Source organism: Aplidium turbinatum, chromosome 15, assembly GCF_918807975.1.
Source record: "Aplidium turbinatum chromosome 15, kaAplTurb1.1, whole genome shotgun sequence".
In the NCBI taxonomy this organism is placed as follows: Eukaryota; Metazoa; Chordata; class Ascidiacea; order Aplousobranchia; family Polyclinidae; genus Aplidium; species Aplidium turbinatum.
The window spans coordinates 3,410,058-3,421,381 of record NC_137486.1 but is presented as its reverse complement, the minus strand read 5'-3'; the positions used below and the strand labels follow the sequence as shown (position 1 = coordinate 3,421,381).

Sequence of the window (11,324 nt, the reverse complement as noted above, 5' to 3'; positions counted from 1 at the left end):
GGTTTTAGAGTTAAGGTAAGCGGAAACTGCGGTTAGCAGAAACTGCGGAAAAATGTTTGCGGAAACTGCGATCAGCGAGAGTTAGAGCATAGATTACTCTATGGTTAGAGTTAGCAGAAACTGCGGAAAAATGTTTGCGGAAACTGCGATCAGCGGACTTCGGTTTTGAGCTATTTTTTCTCTCGATCTTTTCAGGGGGAAAATTTTAAAATTATTGCGGAAACTGCGATCAGCAACTTTGGCTTTTTTTTAATTTTTTTTCTTGATCTTTTCAAGGTACGAACTGACGGTCCGAACTGTTCATGGTACGAACTAGGTTGCATCCCTTAAAAATTAATCAAACCGAATTTTGTTTATTTAAAAAACTGACAACATCAATGGGAGAGATGGGATTGTTTCTTACTGCATAAGTCATCAATTCTCTGAGTTATTTGTGAAAGGCAAACTCGTAAGTCAGAGTCTACGAAAAGTCTGGACCTGTATTTGATTGATTGATTGCATTTTGATCCTCGGACTGGGAAATGTTCTTGCAGAGCTTAATCCTGGCAGTTTCGCTTACTTGTAGAGTAGTGGCGTATCCTGGTTGGTTGAGCAAGGGAAGCAGTAAAAGTCGTGGGGGATCAGAGCGTGCCGAAGGCACGTGTTTTCTAGGGGGATCCGGGGGCATGCCCCCCGGAAATTTTTTTTGCAAAATTACACTCAAATAATGGATGATAGTGCTTTCAGGAAACACTTTTAGGACAATATTTGTATAAAATTTATAAGCAGATAAACAGCTATTAACTTATTAAAGGTAGCTCTTACACAGAAATGGGCAAAAAATACGGCTAAAATTAGAAAACACCAAAAACTCAGCTGCAGCTACCTACTGCTGTAGGCTTACTAGTAGCTTAAGCCAGAATTCATTTTAGTCAAGTTTGGCCTAGACCTCACATATCCTGTTTTATACCTGGTCACAGCGGTAAACCATAATCTCTTCGTGGGAAAATTGTAACCTAAGATTCCCGGATCCGTAATTCGTCTGTATGTAATGACCGAAAGAAACACTCTTCTGGAAACGTCTATTCGAAAATTGTATTTCTGTAAAAATAGCCACTGGCTGTCGAAGTTGAGACGCAACACCGTACGCCACTAAAACTTGTCACTACAATGCAAATTATTTGATTAAAGACGGAAATTTCGTCCAGCTGGCAAGCACTACGCAAACAATGAAATATTCGACCACTCTTCAAGTAACAATTTTAAAAATGATGAGAATAGCTTGCAATATTTCAAACGCACGTAGGCAGCTACTGTGACGTAATAATGATAAGCAATGATAAGTTATTCCAGCACCTGTTCAAGTTTGGCTTGCACCTGTTCAAGTTTGGCTTACACCTGTTCAAGTAATTAAAGATTTAACGATGATGTAATGTTATGCTGCAGCTGCAATGTTTTACAGGTCTTGCTATCTGCTCATTTTTTAGAAATATTCCATTACGTAATACGCTAAGATTCAGTAGACCTGAACGGTTTTGTATGACGTTTGATTTGGTGAACAATTGTCTGGAACAATACCACAGTCTATCCAGCCAGGATAGCAGTGTAAAGCCAACATTTGGCTCAAACTTTTGCTTAGGCCTACTAGGCCGAAATTAACGTGCTGGTAATTAAGTCTATATCGATTTTTGTAGTTAGTATCTTTTTCGTCCCGGACGCGTTAATGACGAAAAATAAAATGATTGATTGATTGAAATTATAACCATAACAGCGCCTTAATTGTTTTCATTTTTAGCCCACTGGCACAAAATCCAACAGAGCAGAGTTGCCAGACTATGAAAAGGTCTAAAAGCTAAAATAATACAAAACAAAAACAAGGAAAATATTAGACAAAAAGGCCAAATGGATATATTTACCTGTTTCTATTAAAAATAATAAAATTTACATATATTTTATGACTTGTAGCGGATTTCAATAAATTGTAGCAAAAATAATTCTGAAAGTATAGCCCGAAAAATAGCAAGTATAAAAGGACTGTAGCGGATGAGTTTTAATCCGCCAAATTACGAGTATTAAACAAGTATAGAACATGTATTGAACAATGTTGAACATAGTTTCATCTGGTAAGATTACAATATTTGAGAAATATTGTTTATTGGGAGCTTCATCAACAACACCATCAAGACATCATCATCTACTAGCTCATCCATCCCATCACCCACCAGGACAAGAAACAATACCTTAAACTGGATATCAAACCTCAATCGTCTTAGGCTACTGTGTGATGTGCAGTCTAACCATAGAAAGAGCTCAACACCTGCTCTCCTGGGCCACATTGAAACGGGCTTTTGCCTGAGGATGGGTTTCTTTTATGTCCGGTTTTCTTTCCCCATCCTATTATTATTATTATTATGACTGCTCATCCACATCAACATTGGAACTGGCAAATTCAATCCACAACACTTTTCATTAGGCTGTCATTCATTACTACATGTGTGCTTTTCTGTTTATTTTTTTTATTTTTTGCTATTTGTTTTTTTGGGCTTTGTGGCCGTGCTAACTACTGATATATAGTCTACTACATAATTTTTCATTCAGGCACGTTTTAAACCTTTCAAGGTTTTGCCACCTTTTCCCGTTCGTTAACGTGCTGGTAGGTTTATATCGATTTTTGTAGTTAGTACCTTTTTCGTTCCGGAAGCGTTAATGACGAAAAATAAAATGATTGATTGATGATTGATTGATTTATTATTATGCATTTTGAAGAAGTAATTTAAAAAAGCCTAATTTGAGGAATTTGGCCAATCTGGTAACCTTGCGGCAGGGAAGCAATTGAAAAGTTGCTTCCATAGATGAGTTAAAAGAAACGTAAATCGAGCAAACTTTGCGCTGCTTTTTTCCTTTCTCTCACTTGCTTCTTAGTATAGCAAAAACGAGAGCAAGGGAAGCGATACGAATCTTTGCTTCTGTTAGGCCTACCATATTTTCATCCCCTAAAAAGAGGACATATTTCGCCAGTGAGTAAAATACAAGTAGAATGCTTCGTATGAAGAATTTTTTACATCCTTTTGGATAATTATAGACGTATGCAGCAAAAGTTACAGCAAAAAACAGACAAGTTTGTTTGTTTCTCGAAAGCCGATTTATTTGATTTGTGTGACAAAATGAAAATGTGATGTGATAATGTCATAAAAATGTGACAAATCAGACAGTAGCCTAGGTCTGCAGGCATGGGCGCCGATCCCTATAGGACAGCGGGAACATGTCCCCACCATCTTTTTACATGTCCCCGCCATCTTTTTACATTATTTTTATAATGTAAAAAGGGAAAATATTAAACGAATGTCACAGTTTTATTAGTCAGACGTTTAAAATCTATTGAAAGGAGGGGACAACATTTTGAGGGGACTTCAGCATGGTCAATCTCCTCAACTTCAAAAACCAGAGACGAAATATCGGTTAGAGAATTTTGCAGTCATTGACAGCGCGCAACAAAATCTTACTGACTATTTCAAGTCGACTGATCTTGAGCACTACAAAATTCTACAAGAATCACTCTTTAGTGGAAAGCTACAATCACGTGTGGTAGACGATTATCCTGAGTTCTCTGACACAAAGTCCCTTGCCCAAAAACTATGCTTCTTCCGAAAGCAGTTCAATGGAAAGTCGGTGCAAGATTTTCGAATGATATTTAAGAAGATGCCATCCGCTGTTCGCAAATGTTTCCGCAAGTGGAATTTTTTGTTCGACATTTGCTCGTTTCACCAGCCAGCTCGTGTTCAGCTGCACGGTCATTTTCGACTTTTCGACATGTCAAAACTGACAATGACAATTAAAATATATATACACCGCATTAGACTTGTACTTACTGTATTTGTTTACTTGTCAGAACAGACCTTCGATCTTTCTAGCTCGCTTCGCTCGTCGGCCCTTCCTACCTTTCCTAGTAAATGTCCCCACCAATTTTAGAGAGCGATCGGCGCCCATGTCTGCAGGTAGTCATGCCTTAACTTCTTTCAGAAAAAAAGGATCAACTTTAACGAAATCATAAAATTACTTGCACGAAATATAGTTGAAGTTGTATAGGCTACAGCTGTTAATGAGATGCTAAGGACAGACTCAACTAAAAGGCTGTTTCTTTTCTTGTAGCCAGGGCCGGATTTACCAATAGGCTAGGCAGGCTGATGCCTAGGGCATCAACGTCCAGGGGCCTCGAAAATCGGTTTCGAAGTTTGTAATTCTTTTAAAAACTTGACAAGTTTAAACCCTGCCTAAAGTTTATATACATCAAACTTTTCAGAATAGAAAATTCTATACACAACTGGTTTCAATCAGGTTGTAAACAGTCATCATTACGTAGTTTGCATCATAATAAAGGCAATTATTACGCGCATTCTGCTGGAAGCTTCTATGTTAAAGTATCGTAGTCTTCTCTGCAAAAACAGTATCGGTAGTTGACATCAGGGCTGCCACTCCTAGTGGTTTTCCACTAGATCAAGTGATTTTTAAAATAATGTAGTGGTCTAGTAGTTTTCTCAGAGAATCTAGTGTTTTTTTTTTTTTTTTTTTTAATTTTGAGAGTGGCAGCATCAACTTTCCTTCTGTTGTTAACGAAGAAGATTTAGATGATTTGCAAGAAGAATAGGGAGCTTTGTCTCAAGCGTGCAATGCTCTCTCCGATAATGATAACTTTAGCCCACCAGAGTTTTGGCTAAAACTGAAATATTAACTACAGAGCTGTAACTAGGAGACAAAGAAATGCACCTGACGCTTTAAGTGATCTCTCTTCAAAGGAAAGGTTTAAAATAAATTCATTTATCCCTATGGACGCACTTGAAGCCAATTTAAGAAGAAGAGCTAATGTGTACAGTGACATTGCAGAAATGTTCCTCTTTCTTGCTAATCTGAAAGCAACTAAGGTAGAAATTGTACGAGGCGTAGAACTTTTAAAGGAAGCGTATCCGAAAGATATTGACCCGAAACTTACTGATGAACTTCTACATTTTCATTTGTAGGCTACGTGAGACAAACACAAAACCAAGGGGAAGAGCTTACCGGTACAGAAGAGCAATCTATTTCCTTGTCTCATGGAGACCTTTATGAAATTATAAGCAAGGAAAAAATTAACACTGTCTTTCCTAACGTGGAAGCAATATTAAGACTGTTTCTAAACTTAATGGTCGCTGACTGCTCAGGAGAGAGATCTTTCTCAAGACACAAAAGCATCAAAAATAAACTGAGATCGACAATGTCTCAAGAAAGGTTGTCCGCACTGAGCATTGAGAGTGACAAACTTAAACAGATAAACTTTGATGAACTTTTGCACGATTTTGCTTTGACGAAAGCTAGAAAAAAAAAATTGGTAGTCTAGTCTTACTCCATTTGATGGCTAACTACTGTATTAACTACTACTAAGCAATGACATGTGATGTTGTTTAGAGAAAAATTCTGAGCTCAAACATAAGGAGGGGCCTCACAAATGGAATAGCCTAGGGCCTCTCATGGTCTAAATCCGGCCCTGCTTGTAGCATACCATTGTGGCTGCATCATAGATTAACGTGATTCTACATTTGCATTCACATAAGTTGTAAGTAGGCTATGGCTATCCATGCCACGATTTATTTTGAAATAGGCTGTATGTCATGCATAGTGTACTTTGGATTAATTTTCGATTTGCTTCATTTGACAAATTACTAATTAGCCAAACCATTAAGTTGGTATTGGCCGAGTGGTTAGCGCGTTGGGCTCGCAGTCGAGAGCCTGCATGTTCGACTCCAGCCACCCGCACTTGCTGTTGTTTCTCTGGGCAAGAAACTTTACGATAATTGCCTCTACCCAGTGATCGATTTCGAGTAATGGGTAGTACCAAATTTAAGTCATAAATAGAGTAGACAACCGGAAACAAACATTGCAGTCGGCTGCAGCGTGGGTCAGGTGTATGTCGAAAGGTGCACGGTCGTTTGGTCGACAGACATTTGGTCGACAGGACGTTTGGTCGACAGGACGTTTGGTCGACAGGACGTTAGGTCGACAGAACGATTCATTTTTGGGTTAGGGTTAGGTTTAGAGTCAGGGTTAGATTAGGGTTATGGTTAGTTAACTAACCCTAACCCTAAAATAAATCGTTCTGTCGACCTAACGTCCTGTCGACCAAACGTCCTGTCGACCAAATGTCTGTCGACCAAACGTCCTGTCGACCAAATGACCGGGTACCATGTCGAAAGGCGTACACCGATGCATAGCGCTCTAGTCCACTTTCCGCCATGCAGGATAAAGATAATAAAACAAAACAAAAACAAAACAACGTTTACAAGAGCTGAATCAATACCAAATAGATCAGAGTAAAAAAATAGTTTATTGTAAAAGTGTGAGAACCTTAAAATGTAAATATGTCAAACTCTTTTGCAAGTTTTTGCTCTTTTTCAATGTTTCATTTCTTTGTGATTTACTCTATTTTATGATTTTCTTATTTTTTTTTAGTTTGTCCGCAATTTTTCGTTTTCATAAATTGGTTGATCAGATCTCCTCAAATGAGGAAATTTCCTCACAAGTGGATTTGCTGTTCCACTCGCATTCATCGCTGACCATTATTTGGGTTTAAGACAATCGCAAAGCAATGTAGTATGCTTCAATGAACGTCTAATATTGTTTAGAACAGCAGATCAAATAGTAGCCTACGTCAATGTTTTTTTGAAAATCTATAAATCAGAATGTTGCATTAGTACAGAAATGGTTGGATGTTGCCAAAAAGTCACATAACAATGAAATCCTGTTGAAAATATGAGCAAGAAAACTGACAGTGTTGTACGCGTCAATGAAATAAATTGACGGCGTCAGCGTCAGCGCGAATTGCCTAAAAACTTTACGAGGTAAAGTACTGCGTAAGCTCTTAAAGAAATTGACGGCGTCAGCGTCAGCGCTAATTTCTAGCGCTATTTTAGCCAGGGTTTTACAAAACAGAAGTGTTCGACTTCTAACGAGCTTGTCAAATTGACGGCGTCAACGTACTACACTGAAAATTGAAAATGTAAAAAAAGAGGACATTTGAACATTTTTGGGTGTCCTCGGAGGACAATTTATTTTTCTTCAAAAAAGAGGACAAATCCTCTTAAAAGAGGACATATGGTAGCCCTAGCTTCCGTAAGGTTGCAACTTTTTAAAAATTAAAACCGAGCTGAAATCATACGGGGACATGAGTTAGAAACCGTTCTAATTTGTATTCAGGTAAAGAAATTACGAAATCGTTTTAGTGAAGAATATCATTTTCTCTTTTTTCAATTTTGACAGGGGAATCAATGCTTCCCTTGCTTCTATTGATGATACCCCCTGTTGTAGCCTAAAGGCTTTGAATCACTGACGCAGGTCACCGATAGATTGACAGAGTGAAGTTTCCGATTGTTGAAGTCTTGTTACCGGGGAATTATTCTATCCATTAGATGCAGCTGAATGGAGAGCAGTCCTTAACATGCGTTGCTCAAGCGCTCACCCCGAAAGTCGAACCAGCGTCGCTTGATGTTGAAGCTCCTTCGTTCAAGAAGTCACGTGCTAACCGACTGAGCTATCGGGGCGAACAGTAATACAAAAAATCCTTTTTCTCCGGCTCAAGAAAATATTTTGAAACAAAAACATTGATAAACAGCTTTGTCAAAGATGCCAGAAAATTCAGAGCCGAGAAATTTATTCTCTAAGCAAATAGCCTATAGCCTAAATAAAATCGAGTTTGCAGAGTCAATTTGACCTTGGTGTTACATCCAGCAAGGGTTTAATTTAATAAAGCATGACCATTCTCATTCAACCGCTCGTATCACGCTCTTGATACAGAAAGCTAAGCTACGTTTTGAAAATGCAACTAAACAAGCTTATTGGGCTTTCCAACTCATTTAACTTAGGCTATAATTTGAGTTATCATAACACTAAAAATGTATTAAAGTAACATAGGTGTTCCGGTGGGTCAATTGCCCTCTTGATTTGTAGCCTAGTTGTAATGGCGTTGAATTTGCGTTGTTTCTTTGCTCTCCGTGACGTAGCCTGCCTGCAGACACAGATATTTCACTCTTAATTATCGCTTCTGTCGCTTGCTGACGGGTGCCGTTGTGTGTGGAGAGACCATTTACCTTGTGAATTCAGTATCGGTAAAGCAAGCGAGAGATGATGCCAGGACGCCTTTACGAGATGTGTAGGTTACCTTGATTTTGAGCTTAACCGTTTTGACGTTCGTAAATGAGTAGCCTACAATAAATCAGATTTTTATCCCCACTTCAGACTCAATAAATAAAAACAAATAAACGATTGCAAGTTATGGTTGTGGCAGGAAAAAAGAAGGACTGTAGGCAAGTATTAAGCTCCCGTTCGTGCTACTCCTACTCTTATAGTTCCAAGTTCCTACTCTTGTAACCAATAAGCAGTCACCAATGTGAAACGATTGTTTGTGATAATATTTATTCTCGATAGCCTATTAGAAAGCTTGCTTGCTTAGATTTGACAGTTTTCTATGCTTGTAGGAGATTTTAATTCATTTTAATTCCTAGAGATTTTAATTCGTTGAAGTAGGTTCGTTCTCCAAAATTGACATGATGAAGTTTCAACTTGTTGTTAAAGTATTGCTGTAAATTAATTCCTACACCAAATGTCTTTAAATGAAGATTTTGCTCGAACGCACACCAGGAGAGTTTGATTGTGGAACTTTTCTCCTTGGACTGACAAGGTTTCTTTGAAAGTTTAATTCTGGTAGTTTCGCATGCTTGTATAATGTATGGACTATGAACCATTGACGCAGGTCGGGTTACTGAGTTTGACGGAGTGAAGTTTTCGAATTTTCTTGTTTGTGAGCTATTCTATCCACCAGGCGCCGCTGAATGGAGAGAAGACCTATGCGTTGCTCAAGTGCACTTCCTAAGAGTCAAACCCGCAATGTTTGATCTTGCGGTATTTTCGTATTTAAAGTTACGCGCAACCAACTGAACAAGTTGAACCTGCGTATTACGTGTTCTTGCCGTTCATTTCTTTATAAAATTGGGAGTATATAACCAACTGAGCTGACGGTTAGATTTCACAAAACCTATCGATATTTACAGACATTAGCCTGATTTTTTTACTCCTCAAATGGCATTACAATTCCCTTTGTGCTGTCTGCATGGTTTCTGACTGTACCTAAGTGTGGTTGCCTTGTTATTCAACATAATATTCAAAATGCAAGCACTGCTGGTTTTGTGGTTACCATACGATAGGCTACTTGTGTTGCTTCGGTTTTATATAAATTAGTCCGGGCACTTGACTTCGGTAAAAACACAGACATCATTGAAGTCACCATTGTAAGCTATAGCTTTCCCTTGGTTATGCACCTTGTTCTACATCGCCTACTACCGCACGTTTTACCCAGTGCTTTATTCGAGGGTATACGGCGGTATACGCAGTCAGTATACCCTCTGCTTTATCAAACAAATATAGTATGCCCTCTGGTGTTCCAAAATAAAACAATTTTGTACCTCTCGTCCAATTTTGATGTTGATAATTCATGTTATAGTAGAATAAAGATTAATATTTTGTAAGTTTTGTATTATTTATTATTTTGGTAAATCTGACAGTATACCCTGTGCTTTTTTTACGAATACAGCACTGGTTTTACCGTTGTTGGACCTGTACTGAAATATACTCGATTACTACCTAGCCAACCAGCATGCACAAAAGTAAACACAGTAGTGATTTATACACAGTTAGCCTACACACTACACATCCTTTTATTCTGTACATAAATGTCGAAAAGATACTGTAACCTTCACGCGTTCGGTAAATGCATAATGCCAAACGCTCTGCAAAAACATTTTATTTGTTAATCACCAAGCGACATACTCAAGTATTGCCTTGTTAGAAAATACAAATTAAGTGCAAGATGGGCTATATGATGACAGTGGGAAAATAAAATCACACTGCTCTATTATAAATCCACAACTAGCGTCGGTGTCAACTAATTCATCAACAGCCTCAGCATAGACTGCTGGTAAAAAGAAATAAATTTGTTTTAATTAAACAATTGTAAAACTTTCTATACATCTATAGCCTACCCAAGTAGCCTACATGAAGCGTCATTTTTATGTTGTAGATAGACTAAAGACAAAATGTCTGGTAGGCCTACAAAAATTTGTTCAAGAAATGCCAATATCTGGAAACAGCTGCTTTAACTACATATTGTTTTATCGGTTCTTGCAGTCTTGCGAATTTACTCTCGAAGCCGTTTCGACCAAATATTTTGTTTTGCAATTTCAGAAATTCCCAAATTATCCAATATATTTGCGGCCCAATGCTGCCGTTATAGGCCGGGCCCGGGCCCGTTATAGGCCGGGCCTTCTGTTATTTAATAAATGCATATTTTTATGGGGTATTGGCTGCACGATTTTGAACCACATAGAAAAAGAGACTCTATAGTTCCTTTAAATTAAACTACTGTATAAGCCTACGCCCACTTTTATCATACCATTTTCTTTAATAGCTCGCACAAGTTCAAACATATGTAGGCTACAGTGGCCAGTCTCGATGGCTGAGAGTTAGGATAAACTGGTAGTAAGATTTTTCAAGTTTAGTTACATTCCTCTTGCTTGTGCTGCTCTATCGTAAAAGCAAACTCAAGCGTTCTCCTATTTTATAGTTTATCTACAGATAAAAGTTTTGCGAATTTTCTTACAGTAGAGATTGAATTTGTCGCTTTTGAAAGTCAGAAAAAAAAAATTGAGCAATGCTTCATTTGTGTGCATTGCATTGTCAAATAGGTTACACGATACTTTCAGCTTATCAAATACAAATTATTCTTCAGCTTCGCATAAGAATCGAACTTCGAAGTCTGGACAAACTTTACCCTCTTCTTGATCAGAATTGTGACATAACAGACCAGCCTGTCCACTCTTCAACCTCATAACCCAGTCAGACATTGTTCTGCAACAGAAAGATTGTCTATGACGGTATGATAACAATAATAAGCAGCAACATTGTAGAAAAAAAAAGTGGAAATCTATCCTGGCTTTTAATATCACATTTAGGTCCATGCTCCGTGAGAGGCTGTGCTTGGTTTATCAAACGGATTAGAAGTCAATCTTCCTGTTCACTTTTGAAGCCTCAAACGATCATTAAATGTTGTGAAAGTCACAGCGTTTCCAAGCGGAATTGAAGTTACACAGCTCTTAGAAACACATGTGACATCACGCAAATGGAAATTTAAGTTATGAAATCACCCAGCAGAGCAAGGACCCTATGCCGCTGTGTGTGTCTGCTGTTTTAACTACTGTGCAAGCATTTAGCGAGCATTGTTTCTATGTGCTTCAACTTTCAATATCATGGGTTATATGCGTACTGAA

At 38.1% G+C, this 11,324-nt stretch overlaps 1 protein-coding gene across 1 annotated transcript in view; it reads right to left on the bottom strand.

Annotated features, from left to right (window-relative positions):
- Positions 1-9,678: 9,678 nt before the first annotated feature.
- The window catches only part of LOC145784536 (zonadhesin-like), a 54,589-nt gene continuing 52,943 nt past the window's right edge, over positions 9,679-11,324 (bottom strand). Inside the window, exon 44 of the mRNA XM_082596378.1 lies at positions 9,679-10,905. Coding sequence (XP_082452504.1) covers positions 10,776-10,905 — 130 coding nt within the window. The 3' untranslated portion in view covers positions 9,679-10,775. The remainder of the gene's footprint in view (positions 10,906-11,324) is intronic.